At 35.7% G+C, this 21,255-nt stretch overlaps 1 protein-coding gene across 1 annotated transcript; it reads left to right on the top strand.

Moving 5' to 3' along the window:
• Positions 1–18,629: 18,629 nt before the first annotated feature.
• LOC140871145 (uncharacterized) lies at positions 18,630–20,491 on the top strand. The gene is made up of 3 exons (XM_073273583.1): positions 18,630–18,858; positions 19,128–19,250; positions 20,255–20,491. The coding sequence occupies exons 1-3, from the start codon at positions 18,672–18,674 to the stop codon at positions 20,263–20,265; spliced, it is 321 nt and encodes a 106-aa protein (XP_073129684.1). The 5' UTR covers positions 18,630–18,671; the 3' UTR covers positions 20,266–20,491.
• The last annotated feature ends 764 nt before the right edge of the window (positions 20,492–21,255 follow it).

The raw sequence follows: 21,255 nt of genomic DNA, 5'->3' as shown, positions 1-21,255 counted from the left end.
TTATGCTTAGGATTTTTCTTAGAATTTGAAACTTAAATCAATAGAAATGGTAAAAATACAAAATAACAACTCGAAAAGAATATAAGATGATAAAAAAGGCATACGTACAATGCCAAGACTCACCAAATCCCACTAAGCACAATCCACCTCAAAACATTGATTCCCACTGAAGTAAACATTAAAAGGGAATTGGGGCCCTCCATTTGGCCTCGGGTCCCCCTCCTCAAAAAATTCTCTTTGACTACAAACCCCACCAAACTAACCATGGTTAACAACTTAGCCTGAGTCAAGAAACCACACGTGTGGAGCATGGATGTAGTAGTAGTAGTAGTACAAATTGGGCAGAATAAAAACTCAGAGAAATGTCTCTCTGTTCCCATTTTGCATCACTACCTCACCTCCCCCCAACAAAGTTAAAAGAGAATTTGAAGCCTTCTCTCATTTGGGAGATCGTTTCTTTCTAGACTTCTAAGTTCTACCTATTTGTTTCTCCTTTTCTTGAAAATTTTCCACCCATTCACCAAAAGCACAAAAAATAGTAAACCTAGACTTAGCATCTACTAAAAAACCACGAAACAAGAGAACGAAGCTAGAGAACAAAGAAACAAAACTTACACAGTGATGGTCGCGACTGTAATGTAGATCTAAGCTGTAAACTTGAGATTGAAGTCGCGATTGGAGTTGCTAAGGCTTGGGCTAGCTGAAAGGAGGCCGGGCGACTAGATTTCGGCGATCGATCGGCGTCTTGGGCACCGGAGAAGATGCGGGTTGAAGGGGCGACGGGGTAGGGCTAGGGATTGGGTTTTTTTCTTTCCATCGCACTTGTGCCAATAAAACTGCGTGTAGTAGGTTATTATTTTTTTTGAGTGTGAAGTGTAGGTTTATATATGTGTAATTTTTTTTAAAAAATAAATAAATAAATAACAATGACAACGGATTTAAATTGTGTTGTCGTAGACCCCAAAAAAATGCAAATAGACAACGGTTAATTAAAACCGTTGTCGTACGTCAAAAAAACCCACTCATAGACAACGGTTTTCAAAACCATTGTCTTTGACATATATACGACAACGGTTTTTTAAAAACCGTTGTCGTTATTAATTAAAAAATGGTCTACGACAACGGTTTTTCTAAAAACCATTGTTAAAGACTAAAAGTCAACGGTTTACATATAAAACCGTTGTCCTTTTAGTGTGGTTAATTAATAAATTTTTTGTAGTGGTTATTCCTACTATTTAATAAACTCACAACAGGACGATTATTAATTATAGTTGCTTCACAAATCAGATAATTCAAACAATTACGGATTTGAATTCCAATTTAGCATTCGATTGTATAATGAAATCCTAAGATGGCCAATCTAAAAAATCTCATACACAAGCATATCAATCAATTCAGAATAACTCTTGATACTTGATAAAAATCAAACATTGAAAATCAAAATCTCATGAATTAATAAATCAAAGGCTTCGTCTCCCTCAACCAAATACTAGAGTTTAGCCAACAATACTCATGAAAACCTAGCCTTCAGAGAGAGTTCTTCCCGTTCTAAGCGTGTAGAATCCTCTAAAATTCTCTCCAAAATGGAATTAAAAGTCTAATAAAAGTTTAGAGCCTTAATTAAAAGAGTTTTCAAAATTACAAATTTCTTCCCGCTACAGACCCGCGCGCTCGATCCTGGAATAATGAGCGATCGAGCGCGCGATACTGGGCAACTTTCTGCCTTGAAAATTCCTTGGGCGCGCTCGATCCGGGAAGAATGTGCAATCGAGCGGGCGAGTTGAGGCAGCCTACTGTCTTGAAAATCTCATGACCGCGCTCGATCTGGAAAAATGCCAGGATCGAGCGCATGCTTTTGTGATGAAAAATCTGCTCTGCTGCTTTCTTTGGACGCATGGACGCACTTCGATTTCTTTAATCAAAACATGGTAATTCCTACACAATAAATCAAAACTAAGTTAAGAAGCTCAATGCATGACATAAAATAAAACTAGAATAAAACATGAACAATGACACAAAATGCATGAAAAACACTTAACAAAATGACACTAAAAATGCAAACAAAATAATACTATCAATTGCATATGAGGATTTTTGAAAATTCAGAAGTTCATGCCCTATATATTTCGAATTTACATGATTTTATGGCTGTGTTGGATGTATGATTGGTGCATTGTGTTGTTTGGCAATTGGTTTCATTGATTGATCAAAAATCAAGACACGTTTGGTGCATGATCTTGGTATTTTCAAATTGTGGAGCGGGAGTGTGGTTGAGGGTTTCCTAGGTGTTTGTGTTAAGTCCTAAGAGATGTTAATAAGTGTTTTTGATGGTTTGGAATGAGGTAGAGTTAAGGAAAAAGGGTATGGAGTTGATTCCTCAAGGTAGAAGTGAAGTAGGGTGATGGTTTCATTGGGCAGGGGCTACTGATTTCGGGACAGGGGAGGTACCAAATCAGGTCTGGGAGTGTCTTGGGCTGGTCCTAGGTCAAGGTTAAGATGTTGTGTCCGCTTTGGTATAAACTGGGCTTTTTTCGGTTAATTTTTGGATAAGTTAATGGTCTTTTAAGTTTAAGGTGTTAGTGCTGAATTTTGTAGAGTCTAAGGGGCTGTCCGAAAGAGCTTTTTGTTTGGGATTCTTGGGATGTCATTGGGGGTTACAATCAGGTCCTAGGGTTATTTTAAAGTGTTTATCAAGTGTCGGTTCAAGAAGGACGGGTTTTGGTTAAGGTATGATAGAGTTAAGGGTTTTACGGTTTGGTTGCTCGGTTTAAGTCAAGTTTGAGAAAATTGATGAATAAGTTGGGATTTTAGCTTAGAGGCAGCCACTCACCCACCTTGCACCCACATTTTTTAGTTGAGTTGAGGTTCTTAAAGTTGCATATTCGTGTGCGTGAGCATCATCTTTGAGCCAAGCAATATTTTCAAAGGAAGTCGCTTCAATTCTTGCATGCAAAGTATTTTGAGTCGAGTCCAAGAAGAAAAGAAAAATATTACAAAGTGAGTTGATTGTGACTGGACAGGGCAATGTGGGTTGGGGGATGCCTCACTCACTTTCCATAGACGTGTAGTAAGCGGCTGGGAGACATCCCAGCTCCCCTACCAAAAGAGACATGTAGTAAGCGACCGGGTTTCATCTCGGCACTCCTACCAAAAGAGACGTGTAGTAAGCGGCCGGGTTCATCTCGGCTCCCCTACCAAAAATAAATTAAAGGGGCAAACGCGTCGGGAGAAATCTCGGCATCTTGCCGGCATAGTGCACTGCATCCATGATCATGATCAAAACTTGAGTCACAATCCAAGGATCTAAGTTCTAAAGCAAAAGTTAAAGTAAAGTTTCAAGTATCAGTTGACAAGTCTTAATTTATTCAGTTTTATGACATGCATAAGTTACAGTTAAGTCAAGAAAGTTCAAAGTCTCATAGCGTGAGTTGGCGTGACTTCATCCTTGCATGTTGTCTTATCCCCTTGTTTCATGCATATTTACAGTTTAATTTTCTAAGTATATTATGTACAGTAGTTTGAGTATTGCTTCAAGTATTTTAAACCTTTGTTATATCTCTGTTTATACTTGCTGAGTCTTTAGACTCACTACGCTTGATTGTTTGTAGGTGAGGAGTTGTACCTGGGGACGGAGGGGCAGGATCCACTGGTTTGAGGCCGCCGGTGGAGCAAAGCCCAATGACCGTCGCTACTTATTTTTATGTTCCGCATTAAACATTGAATGTAATAAAGATTATGTGTTTGAGTATTTTCAGTATTAGCCAGGATGTATTTTCCCTGTGCTTAAGTTTGAGTCGTAAAACTTGTTATTGCTATTATTGCAATTGTGTGGGGTTGCCTTTCATTCGTACTTTATGTTTATCGCAGTTTGAATCTTCTACTGGTCGATCTTTTCCTTTGTTTTGAATTGCTGTTTGTGACATGGTGACTTTGTTTACTTTCAAACAAGTCATGGCAAAAATTTTAAAAATCAGTATTTTCTTTTATTATTTTAAAATTAGAAGTTATGGTCGTTTCAGTTGGTATCAGAGCACGGTCTTGGTTTGGGCTGATCCTACTGCCGGCTGCCGAAACTCAAGGGATCTCTCCTCAAAGTCTGTAAGTTTTAAGGAATTTTTTATGCTAGACGTATTTGAGACTATTACTTTAAATGTTTTGATGTCATCCTTTTTAAAATATTTTCAAACTAGATGATTAATTTATTTGAATGTGTAGATCAATGTTTTTATTTTTTAAAGTTTCTTTTAGTAGTTTAAAGTGGACCATTCAAATTTTTATTTTCATATCATGCGGTTCCAAGTTAAACGAAGATGGTGTATCAATATTTCTTCCAGTTTTGGACAGTATGCGGTTGTTGTTTGAGTTATTAAGTAGTACTATTAATTTTGATAAGAATGTAGGAGTTTGTTGGGAAATATTAAACCTGAGTATTAGGAGATTTTAATTGTATGCTATTATTGTAAGTTGTTTTCTAATATTAGATTCAAGTCGGATGCAACTAAGTGTATAGTTGCTTAGGAATTGATAGACGGGTGTTTTGTCAGTTAAGTTAAGTGATTGAAACTCGTGTGAAGACTTGGGATACATACTTTGTTTTATATTATAAGGGATATTTTGAGTTTTCTTTTGTTATTTGGGAAAATATGAATTTTGGGAAATATTGAGTCGGTTACTATTAGCCTTTCAATTATGAGAACTATTATTCCGATCATTATTTCCTTGTTCTTCATTTATGTTTGTATTCATTGTAGTAACATATACTTCTGAGTATCTGAAATTTCTTTGCACTTTCTTTGAGCATTTATGGATTCTTATGACATTAATCAGCGTTGAATTCTGCCACGTTGGCATTGGTTGAACTTCTTAGTAAAGTCTTGTTAATGTTTCATACCTATGGAAATTTTTCCTTCGGTTCTCGAGCCACATGTTGATGTGAGTAAGATTCACTTTTTCTTTTTGGTAATCTACTCATGTTGTCTGGCTGGCATCTGATTTTATTTTGAGACCTTTTGTTTTCCTGATTGTTGACTTGTGTGTACTTCTCTCGACTGTAGTCACACTGACTGTCTTAATTGTGCTTTGATTGTTGAGCGTGATTTCATTACTCATGGATGAATAGTCACGAGATTTGTATCTTGTTGGCTCATATTCAATATTCGTGGAGCCTCCATTATTATTTATTCGTCCCTAGAATTGAATTATGAGTGAGTTGTTTTTACTTATCTAGATTTGTATTTTCAGCTCGTTTGTTTGTAATTCTTGCATCGTTTCATTTCATATCGAGAAACATTACCTGTATGTTTGTTTCATTTCATGATCCATCATGATGAGGATTTTGGGTGGATTATAGTTTCAATTACCAATTAGATTTATTGGATAGAAAATTGCTCGTAACCGCTTGGTAAGTATTTAGACCATTGGAATTTAGCATTAGTACTAGATAAAATCCTAAGATATTATTGTGATCCGAGGAATGTCGACTACTAGTTATAACTAGTCCTAGCGAGAAGATTGCTAGTTAGTGAATTAGTTGAATGAGTTGTTTCATTTTAAATAGGATCGTTGAGAGTAAACAGATGATTTTAGTAAGCTGAATGGCTGGTCAGTCGCGAGATAGGGAAATAGAGTGGTCCCTAGAGACTTTTGAGTACTTTATATTATCGTTCTAAGATTTTGTGATTGTCGACCGGTAAGAGTAACACACCAACTATTGGTACAGAAGGATGAACAGAATATTCTGGTAGCTTTACTAGATAAGCTGTAAATTTATTTATCGGTGAAATACTAAGGTACTGGAGGATCAATTAGAAAGCCTTTACGATCAGGTTACAAACCCTTCGAGGTGTCCAGTTGTATACTAAGTTTTTGAAATATAAATTCTGGTTGTATATATAATAATTTGGGAATCTTTGGATTTTCAGACTTGCTTTCTAGTTGAACTAGGGATTTGAGATATGTCTTCAGGAGATATGTACGAATTGTTGGTACTTAGAGACCATCTAATCCAATAAGTGGATAATAGCTCGTGGTATATTTTGACTTGAAGAGGAAGTAAGGAATTACTTAGTCAATGCATCTGAGTTAGAGAAATGTGGTTAAATCCGTTGGGAACTTTTAACTAAGAAAATCAACTTTTGGTAGAATTAAGAATGACCAAGAGGCGAAAGTATAAATTGGTGATTGGATAATTTGGATCTGTTTATTCCCCTATTTGGATTCTATATGTTATCGGTTAATACCTTGGGACTGAACAACAGTTGAATTTTATGGTTATATTTTCTTATCAAGGGTTAGATTAGGTTTGTTTATAGAATTTGGTCAATCAATCCTAAGTTGAGAAGAACCATTTGTCCCACTTGAAGGTTAGCCGAGCTAGAGTCGTTGTTTAAGAAAATTTTAATCATCCTCAGAAGCGTTGAGAGTTGTAGTCCTTGAAGGTATCGTTGCCCTGTAATACTATCGATTTGGGATGTAGGGAAATTAACTCTGTTTGTCGGTCTTTATGCAAATGTTGAGGAGATTAGTAATTTATTTTATCGTTGGATATGCCGCAGATTTTTTAGTAATACATGATGGGTTCCATGTGTCGATGTTGTGGAATTATGGGTCAGATCCATCTTGTATCTTGAGGGCAGTTGAGGTAGAGGTGTGTAGTTCCCTTAGCTATTCTATTTAGAGAATTTTATTGTTTAGTTGTTAAGTATTTTGAGGACTTGTAAATTTCTTAAGAGCTCGAGTCGTATATTATATGAGTTAAGTTTAATCGTTAAATAGACAATAATCGTAGTTTCGTTGTTAGAAAGCTTTTAAGTTATGAGTAAGATCGACATAAATTATTTATTGGATTTACGGATATTTATTGATTGAAAACTCTTAAAGTCACCTGCAATTAGAAATTTCTCGTAAGCTACTACCATTGGGGATAAATAGGAATTTGCAAATTTATTTTACAGTGGGAGTGAGTTAGTTCCTTTCTTGGTAGGTGTTGATAAACATCAGAATGCGCATCAAAAGCTTATTAACGCCGACTCGTGTAGGTACTAGGTAAGAGTAGTTAGTACCGATCTGGTCTAATGTATCTGGATCTAGTTAGTAAGCTTAAATTTCGAGGACGAAATTCCATTTAAGGGGGAAGAAATTGTAGCACCTAAAATCCAATCTACTAAATTGCGTGCATTAAATTAAATAAATATTATGATTATTATTTTTAAGTTTTATTGATTTAAATTCTTTATGTGAATTATGTGTTAATAAAATATTAATTATTTATTCAAATGATTCTTTTGTACTAAATATTTAATTAATGTTTTAATTGTTTAAGTTTATTTATTTAAATGATTTTATTGTGTAATTTATTTGTTTTAAAGATTTTTAAGATTTAAGATTTGTTTATTTAAGTAATTTTTAAACGTTTAATATTTTTCTATTTAAATGATTTGAATTGTCCAGTTTATTTATTTAAAATAATTAAAGTTTATCGATTAGTTATTTAAATTATTTTAAATGTGTAGCTTATTTATTTAAATTTTTTTATCTGTCCAGATCATTTTAAAATGTTTCTTATACCGCTTGTGTATTTATTTAAATTATTTTTAAACGTTTGTTTAGTTTGTTTAAATTATTTTCTAATCGCTCTGTTATTATTTAAATATTCCATTAATCCCAGTGACATCAAAATATTTTAAGTGTTGATTTTTAATTCCTAAGATAGTGCCTAAATTCATTTTTTTATATTTATACTTTTAATTACTTGAAGTTAAATTGCTTAAGTTTCTTTTAAAGTTATAGTTGCTCAATTTATTAAGTTATTTATCTTGAGATACTTGAGTTAGTAATTTCCAGTTCCGGAAAGCGACGATGGTTAACTTTGGCCATAAGTTTCCAAGATTTTATTTTCTAAAATTTTGAAGTGAGAGAAATGAGGAGTTTAGACTAGAAGTTTGATTTTTGAGTTTTCGGGCATCAAAAACCACTTTTATCATTTTCTTGAGTTTATTCTTTTATTTTTTTAAAAGTTAGGATTTTATTAAATCCGGATTAGTAAAAATCCAATTTAAATACCTTGACTTGGAAATTTTAAATTTAAGTATTTTAAAGGTGCAAAGTTGTTGAGGTAAAGTTGTAATACTTAGACTAGCACTTTTACAAGTGTAGTGGCACTTTTAAAATACACCTACACAATACACACTAAAACTTTTAACCTAAAATAAATCATTTGTTTCAAACCCTATGTAAGGCCCGGGATTAATTATAGATTAATCCGAATTTATTTAATTTTAATCCGAGTATATTTAATTTAACTTTTGAAGGGGAAAAAGAAAAAGATCGGCTCTGTTCTTGCTTCAATGTTTTCTGAACAAAAATATCATGCTTACACGTTGCACAAGCTGAGTCAACAAGCCAAAATCTGATAACTTTCACCAAAATTGCACTTTAGTCCCTAGAGTCTTCACTAATTGCAATTTGGTCCTCGGCCCTTATTTTAATTCAATTTCAATCCTAAATAATTTAAGAATATTAGAATTTAAATCAAAACTCCAAATATTCCCAAATTAAATATACTCGGATTAAAATTAAATAAATTCGGATTAATCTATAATTAATCCCGGGCCTTACACCCTAGACCCATTTTTCATGAAGGAGCCCCCCCCCCCCCCTCCCCCCCACATCTCATTTTTTTGTTTCCCATAGGCCACCACTCCCCTTTCAGGCCGCCGTCGCCGGAGGGCCACCTTGGAAGGTCCACCTTGGTGTTGGTTTGAAGTTTCAGCCCTCATTCCCTCTTGATTTAGTTTTTTTTTGTAGCAAAGGTTGAAGGCAAGTATAAGCTTTTCTTGGGCTCTCAATAAAGCTATCTATGTTCTTGTGCCTATTTTTCATTAAATTTCCGAAATTCTTAAGAATTTCAGCATGCTAGGTTCGATTTTTTTCATACTTTTCAGCATGGTGATATGTTATATTTGAAAATTTGTGTATGCATTAAGTTTAAGGGTTTACATGGTGATTGTGATTGGAAAGTTGAGGTGTTTTGATTGCTTATGAGGATTTTTGAAAATTCAGAAGTTCATGCCCTATATATTTCGAATTTACATGATGTTAGGGCTGTGTTGGATGTATGATTGGTGCATTGTGTTGTTTTGCAATTGGTTTCATTGATTGATCAAGAATCAACACACATTTGGTGCATGATCTTGATATTTTCAAATTGTGGAGCGGGATTGTGGTTGAGGGTTGCCTAGGTGTTTGTGTTAAGTCCTAAGAGATGTTAATAAGTATGTTTTATGGTTTGGAATGAGGTAGAGTTAAGGAAAAATGGTATGGAGTTGATTCCTCAAGGTAGAAGTAAAGTAGGGTGATGGTTTCATTGGGCAGGGGCTACTTATTCCGGGACAGGGGAGGTACCAAATCAGGTCTGGGAGTGTCTTGGGCTGGTCCTAGGTCAAGGTTAAGATGTTGTGGCCGCGTCGGTATAAATTGAGCTCGTTTAGGTTAATTTTTGGATAAGTTAATGGTCTTTTAAGTTTAAGGTGTTGGTGCAGAATTTTGTAGAGTCTAAGGGACTGTCCGGAAACGATTTTTGTTTGGGATGCTTGGGATGTCATTGGGGGTTACAATCTGGTCCTAGGGTTAGCTTGAAGTGTTTATCAAGTGTCGGTTCAAGCGGGACGGATTTTGGTTAAGGTATGATAGAGTTAAGAGTTTTACAGTTTGGTTGCTCGATTTAAGTCAAGTTTGAGGAAATTGATGAATAAGTTGGGCTTTTAGCTTAGGGTCAGCCACTCACCCACCTTGAACCCACAGTTTTGAGTTGAGTTGAGGTTCTTAAAGTTGCATATTTGTGTGCGTGAGCATCGTCTTTGAGACAAGCAATATTTTCAAAGGAAGTCGCTTCAATTCTTGCATGCAAAGTATTTTGAGTCGAGTCAAAGAAGGAAAGAAAAATATTTTTGAACAAAGTGAGTTGATTGTGACTGGACAAGGCAATGTGGGTTGGGGGATGCCTCTGGGGGATGCCTCACTCACTTGCCATAGACGTGTAGTAAGTGGCTGGGAGACATCCCAGCTCCCCTACCAAAAGAGACGTGTAGTAAGTGGCCGGGTTTCATCTCGGCTCCCCTACCAAAAGAGATGTGTAGTAAGCAGCCGGGTTCATCTCGGCTCCCCTACCAAAAAGAAATTAAAGGGGCAAATGCGTCGGGAGAAATCTCGGTGTCTTGCCGGCATAGTGCATTGCAGCCATGATCATGATCGAAACTTGAGTCACAATCCAAGGATCTAAGTTATAAAGAAAAATTTAAAGTAAAGTTTCAAATATCAGTTGACTCATCTTAATTTATTCAGTTTTATGACATGCATGAGTTACAGTTAAGTCAAGAAAGTTAAAAGTCTCATAGCGTGAGTTGGCGTGAGTTCATCCTTGCATGTTGTCTCATCCCCTTGTTTCATGCATATTTACAGTTTAAGTTTCTAAGTATATTATGTACAGTAGTTTGAGTAATTCTTCAAGTGTTTTAAACCCTTGTTATATCTCTGTTTATACTTGCTAAGTCTTTAGACTCACTACACTTGATTGTTTGCAGGTGAGGAGTTGTACCTAAGGACGGAGGGGCAGGATCCGCTGGTTTGAGGCCGCCGGTGGTGCAAAGCCCAATGACCGTTGATAAGTACATTTTGTATGCATTAGTTTGTGATAGGTGTATGTCTATTTTGTGTGCATTCATATTGTTTTATGTTTGTTTTTATGTATTTTATTGCATGTGTGTGTATTTCACTCTCCGGGTTAATTTTGTAGGAAAAAGGGTTTTTGAAGAGTGTATTACGGAGCAGTCTTGGTCCAAAAACCCAATTTACTTTTAAATATATCTAAATCTGATCTTCACCATTCAAACTTAAGTTCAGGATGTTTTGAAGATGCTGTCCAAATTTCAGCTCAATCCGACGGTTAGAACTCCATATATGATTTTTTCAAAATCGTCGCGCGGAGCAGAAATCTTCTGTTTTTTTGGCGTGCGCGCGAGTGTGGCTATTTTGGCGCTCGCGTGCGTGTCGACGAACTAGAAAATTCCAAAAATTATATTTCAACTAGGAAATTAATTTTTAAGGCTTTCCAAACACTATAAATAGGATATTTAATTATTTTAGAGGGGTTTCGAAGTTCCTGCCCAGTTCGAGAACGCAGAAAAGAGGCGGCGGCTACAGGCGTGGAGATTGAAGAATGCTCCATTAGAGTTTTTCTCTCTTCTTATTTTTATTTTTATTTCTAGTTTTAATTATTGAGTAGTTGTTTTTCAACCAAGACGGCGTGATTGGGCCGGATAATTTATGTAGAAAACTAGTTTGTTTATTTGAGATTTTTGGGATTGATTTTATTTTATTGATTATTAGATTTATATTTGTCTTGTGAATAGTCTGATCAACTGTTTACTTGCATGTTAATCGGTTCTAAGTCGACAGGTCGCTCTAATAATTAACACGAGGTTAAATTGTCATGAAATAGTATCCGATTTCATCGTGCGGTTTGGGTGTCAACTGAATTTTCACAAATATTTAATCCATTCAAATTTGATTTGAATTACGAAAGATTAATCCGTCAATATTTGAATAGGTTTGATTGTTCTAGAAATAGTCCTTTGAATAAATTAGGAAAATTCCCGTGAATTAAAATTAAATCTGATGTCTTGAATTTACTGCTTTTTACATAAATTGTCTGGTACCTGCATATGTCTTGGTAGTCTCTATTATTTAAATTTAAATTTATTTTATTTTATTTCTTATTTGTTTTAGTAAATTCTTATTTTTAGTTAATTTAAAATCATCTTTATGATTTTGTCTAGATTAAGTAAAATAATTAATTCTTGAGAATTGACGCAGTCCCTGTGGGATCGATATTTGGACTCTTTTTTCCACTTTACTATTACTTGACCTGGTGCGTTTTCCAGTTGATTTTTAATCACACCGATTTAGACGGTCAAGTTTTTGGCGCCATTACCGGGGACTGTTTAGTTAATATTAGGATAGATTATTTGCTTGAGGCTAGACATTTTTTTCCCTGCTTTTGTTTTAATTTTAATTTTATTGTTTCTTTCTTGTGAGGTACTTGAAGATGAATTATCATCAGGTGTTCACAAGGTTTTGCCAGCAATACTTAGAGTCATTTTATGTTGCTTGGGGGAGAATCAATGATTTGGCGAACAAATTTCGATGCCATCAATTTTCGAGCTACACCCTCACTCAAATTTTTTATGGTGGTTTAGATGAGACTACAAGAAGTTGAGTATATTCTGGAGCTTTGGCCACTGGCAGTCAATTGTTTAGAAGAGATGAAGACAGTGTGATGCACTTGTTGAATGATATGTCAGATTTTGACTACCATTGGAATTGTGATCCTTCACTGCAGGGTTGGAGTCACCAATATCCTCCAGATATCAACTCTAAAAATTTTGCGAACCAACCACCTGAGCATCAAGAAGAGTGTATAGGACGTTCCGAAGATTATGTGGCTCAGTTGGAAAATCTTGTGCGACAGCAAACGGAGACAAATCAATTTTTAAAAAGCCGCATGAGCCTTTTGGATGAACAGATCGCGCTTCTTAGAGAACCAATTCTGGAGATCTGCCAAGAGAGTGAAGTAACTGAGCCTGAGCATGAAGAAATCATTTTTGATGAATCTTCTCGTGAGGTTGAGTCAAATGTGATAGTGGAGGAGGAAGAACCATTCAAGGAGAGAGATTTTACTCGTTAGTGGTCGTTCCATGTACACCGTTAGAAGATTCTTTCTTGCCATTGACGCCAACTCCACAATATCACATCCTCCATGAGCTTCAGCCTAGAGTCGGAGTCTCCTTCCAAAATCAAAAGTTCATGATGAGTGTTGCTGGACCGACGAGCTTACAAAGCATATATCAGTCAAGCTTGAGGGCAAAGGAAATCAAAACCCATACGTAGAATCGTATGATTCTTACTATGGGCGTCAGCCGCTCTTTGATGGTGGCTTCTGCATAGTCGGGCTATAGACTATAATTTTAGTGCTGACTGGGAGGAAACCCAGTGTTTTTGCTTTTGTTTTTTTATTTATTTATTTTGTTTTCTTTTTTTTTATGTTTTGTTTGTATTTGATTTCTTTTTCCCATGCTATTTGGTTGTGCCTGTCGATATATCTAGACTGATGCTACTGTCCCAGTTGATACCATCAAGAAGGAAGAGAATGAAACGAAAGCCAGGGGAGTGTTATTTATGTTTTCATTGTGTTTTTGTTCGTTTTGCATTATGTTCATTGTCTGAAGCATTGAGGGAAATGCTTTGGATAAGTATGGGGGGTAGTCTAGTATTGCATTGTTTTTGTTAAGTTTGTGTTGCATTATGTCATGTTTCATAATTGTTTGCATATAGTGCGTTTTTTTTGTCATTTGCATTGCATGGGTAGGATGAGACATAGTAGCCAATGATGATGAAGTTTTGAAAAAAAAAATGTTTTTTTTTAATAAATTTGCTCTTGACTATAGGTTGAACCGTGAATATTTTAAGCACGCATGTTAGAACAGTGAATTATAGCGAAAGATTAGATGAAGTTTATGTCTGTTTGACCATTGCACGGTAATAGGTGGTTTGTGGATCTTGATTGTGTACTATGAATTTTGATGAGGCTCTAGTATGACACTTATGATCTTGGGCGCACCTAAAAAAAAAAATATTTTTACAATTCCATCCGGGCCTTGAAAGGATTAAAATCCTATAAAAGATTAAATTTAAGGCTAAGTATGCGGACTCAATAGGATTGATGCTCCATCCGGGCTATAGACGAGGGGATTAGAAAGAAAAAATAGAATGATTTTTCAGATCCTATCCAGTTATAGCTAAGTTTGCGGGTAATTATTGGGGCTAATGAAGAATCGGGTGCAAAATCCGGAGGTGTGTAATTTATTATCTCAAGGGAGGTGAGTTTTGTCTAGAGGTCATTGGTATGAATGGACACTTGAAAAGTAAAACTTGCACTGATTTGTTATAGGTCGCTAAGTAGTCTGGAGATGAATTCGGTCTGAGTTGTATGAAACTGGAATAACATTTCACACACACACGTTCACGTTAAACCAAAGGTGTATTGTGAAAAGTTGAGAGCATGCCGGTGATTTTATTTTGGGATTGAAATTATCGGAGGCTGTGCATATTCATGAATTGTCCTTACTTATGTTTGTGTTTGCATTTTGTTTTTTTTGCATGTCTTGCTCGAGGGCGAGAAAGGTTTAAGTATGGGGGTGTTGATAAGTACATTTTGTATGCATTAGTTTGTGATAGGTTTATGTCTATTTTGTGTGTATTCATATTGTTTTATGTGTGTTTTTATGTATTTTATTGCATGTGTGTGTATTTCACTCTTCGAGTTAATTTTGTAGGAAAAAGGGTTTTTGAAGAGTGGATTACGGAGCAGCCTTTGTCCAAAAACAAAATTTAATTTTAGATAGATCTAAATCCGATCTCCACCATTCAAACTGAATTTCAGGATGATTTGAAGATGCTGTCCAAATTTCAGCTCAATCCGACGGTTAGAACTCCGTATATGAATTTTTCAAAATCGTCGCGTGGAGCAGAAATCTTCTGTTTTTTTTGCTTGCGCGCGAGCGTGGCTATTTTGGCGCTCGCGCGCGTTTCGATGAGCCAGAAAATTCCGAAAATTATATTTCAACTAGGAAATTAATTTTTAAGGTTTTCCAAACACTATAAATAGGATATTTAATTATTTTAGAGGGGTTACAAAGTTTCTGCCCAGTTCGAGAACGCAGAAAAAAGGCGGCGACTACAGGCGTGGAGATTGAAGAACACTCCATTAGAGTTTTTCTCTCTTCTTCTTTTTATTTTTATTTCTATTTTTAATTATTGAGTAGTTGTTTTTCAACCAAGACGGCGTGATTGGGCCGGACAATTTATGTAGAAAACTAGTTTGTTTATTTGAGATTTTTGGGATTGATTTTATTTTATTGATTATTAGATTTATATTTGTCTTGTGAATAGTCTGATCAACTGTTTGCTTTCATGTTAATCAGTTCTAAGTCGACAGGTCGCTCTAATAATTAACACGAGGTTAAATTGGCTAGAAATAGTATCCGATTTCATCGTGCGGTTTGGGTGTCAACTAAATTTTCACAAATATTTAATGCATTCAAATTTGATTTGAATTACGAAAGATTAATCCATCAATATTTGAATAGGTTTTATTGTTCTAGAAATAGTCCTTTGAATAAATTAGGAAAATTCCCGTGAATTAAAATTAAATTTGATGTCTTGAATTTACTGCTTATTACATAAATTGTCTGGTACCTACGTGTGTCTTGGTTGTCTCTTTCATTTAAATTTAAATTTATTTTATTTTATTTCTTATTTGTTTTAGTAAATTCTTATTTTTAGTTAATTTAAAATCATCTTTATGATTTTGTCTAGATTAAGTAAAATAATTGATTCTTGAAAATTGACGCAGTCTCTGTTGGATCGATACTTGGACTCTTTTGTCCACTTTACTATTACTTGACCTGGTGCGCTTGCCAGTTGATTTTTATTCACACCGATTTAGACGGTCAACCGTCGCTACTTCTTTTTATGTTCCGCATTAGACTTTGAATGTAATAAAGATTATGTGTTTGAGTATTTTCAGTATTAGTTAGGATGTATTTTCCCTGTTCTTAAGTTTGAGTCGCAAAACTTGTTATTGTTATTATTGCAACTGTGTGGGGTTGCCTTTCATTCGTACTTTATGTTTATCGCAGTTTGAATCTTCTATTGGTCGATCTTTTCCTTTGTTTTGAATTGCATACAGGGTGGCTTTGTTTACTTTCAAACAAGTCATGGCAAAATTTTAATAAATTCGTATTTTCTTTTATTATTTTAAACTTAGAAGTTAGGGTCGTTTCAGAATAAAAAACAGATTTAGGAACTCACATCATCAAAATAACTCTGGAAATCGATGTCTCATATCAGACTCTGTCTCCCAAGTTGCCTCTTCGACCCCGTGCCGGCTCCACTGAACCTTCACCAACAAAATCGACTTGGTTCTGAGCTATTTTTCCTTCCGATCAAGAATCTGAATAGGTCGCTCGAAGTAGCTGAAAGACTCATCAAGATCGGCCTCGTCAAGCTGAAGAATATGAAAAGGATCTGGATGATACTTCCGCAACATCGAGACGTGAAAGACGTCGTGAATACCAGATAAAGAAGGAGGAAGAGCTAATCTGTAGGCAAGATCGCCTATCTTCTCCAGAATCTCATACGGTCCGATGAACCTCGGAGACTACTTCCATCTCTTTCCGAATCTAACAGTACCTCTGAAAGGAGAAATCTTCAGAAAAACTCGGTCTCCCTGATCAAAATATAGAGGTCTGCGTCTGATATTAGCATACTTTGCCTGTCTATCCTAGGCAGTCTTCATTCTCAGTCAAATAATATTCACCTACTCAGTCATGTCACGAATCAAGTCTGGTCCTAAATCAGGCGACTCAGCAATCTCATCCCAGTACAGAGAAGATCTGCACTTCTTTCCGTACAACGCTTCGAAAGGTGCTATACCAATACTCGTCTGAAAGCTGTTGTTGTACGAAAACTCGACCAAAGGCAACTAATCCTGCCAACTGGTGCCAAAATCAAGCACCACTGCTCGGAGCATATCCTCCAGAGTCTGAATCGTTCTCTCTGACTGACCGTTGGTCTGAGGATGATACGCCATACTCAAGTTAAAACGAGTACCAAGAGCCTCTTACAAACTGTGGCAGAAGTGAGAAGTAAACCGATAATCTCGGTAAAAAACGATCGACTTCGGCACACCGTGCAATCTAACAATCTCCTTGACATACAATTCCGCCATATGATCATGACGATATGTCATTCTGTAAGGAATAAAGCATGCATATTTCGTCAATCTGTCAATCACTAACCAGATGGCATCAAATCCTCGAACAGATCGTGGTAGTTTCGTGAAGAAATCCATAGATATGTGATCCCACTTCCATTTTGGAACAGATAATCTGTGCAGCAGACCACCTAGTCTCTTCCTCGCGGCTTTCACCTGCTGACAGTTCAAGCATCGGGATACAAAACTCGAGACATCTCTCTTCAACTTCTTCCATAGAACTGACTTCTCATTTCGTTATACATCTTCCGACCACCAGGATGAACACTGAATTGACTGCTATGTTCCTCTCGCAGAATACGCTGCCTCAACTCAGAAACATTAGGCACAACAGTACGATTATTCACAAACAAAATATCATCTCTAACCTGGAATTCAGACTGGTGACCCGATCTGACTTTCTCTATCGAAGTCTAGATTAGGGGTGCAATCGAGTCGAGCTGAGCCCGAGTAGCATAATACTCGAGCTCGAGCTCGACTCGTTTTTGACTACTCGAGCTCGAACTCGATCGAGTAGTAAATTTCGTACTCAAACTCGAGCTCGTCTATAATTCGAGTTACTCGAGCTCGAGCTCGAAAATTATATTATATATATATATATATATAAGAATAAATAAATACAATATTATATATATAATTTATATATATATATATATATATATTTTATATTATATATTATATTTTATATATCCGTATGAGCTTTGAAGTGTGTAGGCTTCTATTTTTATAGCAATTTAGTGTCTTCTCTTCCGCATAGATATCAATGTGGGATACTTCATGGGCTTATCACAGCCCAAATTATAGTCCATGTGTGTTATCGAGTAGCTCGCAAGCTACTCGAACACATATATTCAAAGCTCGAGCGATACTCGAGCTACTCAAGCTCGAGCTCGAACTCGGTCAAATCGAGCTCGAGCGAGCTTTGACCGAGCTACTCACAAGCTGCTCACGAGTATCTCGGCTCGTTTGCACCCCTAGTCTGGATACTCACATCGGCTCTCTGTGCTTCCCTGATCGACAAAAATAATTCTGGCTCGGCTAGGATGGCACAAACTCTGATAGACCCACTATCTGATTCAAACTCCAAACCAAAAGTGCAACAGTCGTCAATCAAACGAGAATCACCGATGGTAGAAAGAGATAAGGAACAAAGCTTCCGGTTCAATGCATTAGCAGCTGCATTAGACTTCCCCGAATAATACTTGATCTCACAGTCAAAATCCTTCAGTAGATTTAATCATCTCCTCTGTCTCATATTCAGCTCTGACTGTGAAAACAAATATTTTGTGATCAGAAAAGATATCAAAGGACTCACCATAAAGATAGTGACGCCATATCTTCAATGCAAACACGATAGCGGCTAACTCAAGATCATGAATCGAATAACGAGTCTCGTGCGGTTTCAACTTTCTCGAAGCATAAGCTATCACACTAGTAGAAAAATCTTAAAAGACTTCGCTATTTTTTACTTCGGTGATCATTATAGTCGAAGTAATAAATAGTTATTTACTTTGGTTATAGAATTAACGAAGTAAAATATACTTTAGACTTCATCAATTAAAAAAATGGGCTTCACTTAAATTTTTAAGTGACTATTTACTTCATCAAATTAAATTTGACGAAGTAAAAACGTGAAAATAAATTTTTTATTTTTTATGCAGCGAAGTAATAGGTTCTCTATTTTCATTTTCTCAATTAAGCTCCAGCTTCTTCCGCCCTCTTCTCTCGATCTCCAAATACAAATCCATTTAGGGCTCCCCATTCTCTCCCCTGCAGATCGATGTCCGCCTCCTGCCATCACTTCCGCCTGCTGCCATCACTTCTTCCTGGTCTAGGCTTTCCCATTCTCAACATTAATCCGTGTAAGAATATTTATTTTCCCCATTCTCGCCATTATCGATTTGGAGATGGCCAACAACGAAGTGCAGAAGTTCCGCCTCTTTGTCGTCGCTCTGTGGAAGAGAAAGGTATGGTCCCCAGCGAAACACAATTTTTTACCTTCTCTGCTCTTGTTTCATATGTTGGGCTTTCCACTACAAAGACTGAGATCTTTAGAAATAGTCAAAGAAATCGATAGCAAAGGCCCTTATCTTGGCCTTATCACATTCTATTCTCTCGATGAAGATGCGTTCTTTTTCACTGGTTTTTTTGAGCCCGATTCTCAGCACCCTTTCTTGATTTGTCTGGAAACTTACTGAATTTATTTGGATTTAACTAAATTCAATCTTGGTTCTAGGTTTCTTTGTGTATCTGTATAAAAAGTGTAATGATAACGCTGGACTACATGTTTTTAAAGGCAAGCGATTTCGAGTAAAGTTGCAAAAAGAAAATCATTTATGTCAAGTATCGAGTTGGGAAGGTAAACATTTGCATTTTAGGCTTTGTAAAAGGAAGTTGTTTATTCATATACAACCTTCTGTTTTCCCAAACTTGTTCAAAATCTACATATTTGATATTTAACTGTAAAATACTGCATATATTCTTGAATATTAGCTATCAATCATTATTTGTATTTGTCTGTGTGAATTTATATTCATTGTCCAAACTTAAAAAAAAATTATTTGCAATGTTCTGAGAGTGTTCTGATGTTACCTCACTTTATTGTAGTAACTTTTCAAATTACTTGTCGTTCTGATGCCTGATGTTCTGTGATGATGGTTTGGTATGCTAATTATGAAACTGGAAAAGGTATGGAGGTGAATATGGATTGCCAACATTGTTTTGGTAGGATAGCCTGAATATCTCTAGTTGGCACACAAAAGAAATAGGAATGAACTGCATGATACTTATACAAACATGATAAAGATAATCATATAATGACAATATATAATGTGATGCAATGAGCACAGAAAGAAATATATTAGGATCAACTAGGCCATTGATATAGTTAATGTTTTCATATAATATTCACAACGTTAATGCCTTTACAAAATAATGAGATGAGCAACAATCATGCAAAAGTGAGTTGTAGCCAATAGTGGGAAAAGGGTAAAGACAACCAGTGTCTGTAACTTAAAATATTCTTATGTGTTCCCGTGGTGTCTATAAAACAAATAATCTAATTCAGACGAAGTAGTCAAACGTGAACTTGACATGAGAACCGCATAGCAGTAGTTGACTTAAATAATAGTACTATTATAAAAATTTAGGCCCTGCTGATTCGAAGGCCTTCGACTCTGTGATTGACTTAAATAATAGTACTATTATAAAAATCGTGGCTTGAACTTAGGTGTATATGGTCTTGTGTTAGCCGTATTCTGTATTCAACTATTGAATTAAATTCATGTGCTTAGTTTGATTGTGCAATGTCATGATATTTAGATTATTTCACTCTTGATTAGTTCTGATTCGACATGTTTGCAGGTGTTGGTTGATGAAGCTAGGTTTTGGGGAGCATTTGGATTTTATTCCTTTATTACCTTGGTGTTTCCCTTTGTATGTGATATACTTTATGAATTTGACCTTTTTGTTTCCCTTTGTCATTTGAGTATTACAAACAAAAAAATTGCTCATTACTCCGTTTTAATTAGCTGATGCTATCCCAATATACCTAGAATGATGAAAAGATATGTGAGGATCATGTATGTGATATAATTTATGTTCTTTTGCAGAGTATATGTCCAATATCTTCCTTGTTCTCAAGAAGCATAATGTTCCTTGCTAAAACAGATGCATGATAATTAAGTTATACGAGCAATTCCTCCATTTCTTTTTCGGATCATTAAAGACTTAAAGTACTATATAAATAATAATAATAACGTTCCCTTTAATTTATTAGGAAAATTATTCTCCGTTAGTTTTTCTAATACTCCTTAATCTCTTTTCTAATTTGGTGTTAGATAAGCTGCTTATCTTTCTATTTTGTTTCATTTTCAAATTGGAGTTGTTCATTAATTGACCGGTTCAATTTGTTTCGCGAATCTCAAATAGTAAGATCTTTGTCAAATTTATTTTCTGATACTATTATTGGCATCTTTAATATTTCCCCTCTTTTTTACATACTCTTTTAAGAGATGGGATAAGACTTCACTAAGGATTGAGAAGTGGGTAGATTTGTTATTTTCAGTTTCAGTTTGGACTCAGTTTATTGCTTGTTGGGAAGTGGGTAGCTATGCTTGGGGTCATTCATTCGCGGGGACTTGAATATTTCAAGTCACTATTACTTGAACATCAGGCCATTTGTGACTTCGTGTACTATAGTTTTTGGTACTTTTGGTGTCGCGCGCATTTATAAAACAAAGTGAAAAGTTTTGAATCTGGAATATCTTGTCTCATGTATCAGAATATCAATAGATAATATTTTTAACTTATTGAGGAAAATGTATTTTCAGGCTTCCGTCTATAAACCGGTATTCAAAATTTTT

Source organism: Henckelia pumila, unplaced genomic scaffold, assembly GCF_033568475.1.
Source record: "Henckelia pumila isolate YLH828 unplaced genomic scaffold, ASM3356847v2 CTG_41:::fragment_1, whole genome shotgun sequence".
Lineage (NCBI taxonomy): Eukaryota > Viridiplantae > Streptophyta > Magnoliopsida > Lamiales > Gesneriaceae > Henckelia > Henckelia pumila.
The sequence above is the reverse complement of the archived record's forward strand: the minus strand, read 5'-3'. Positions and strand labels throughout refer to the sequence as shown.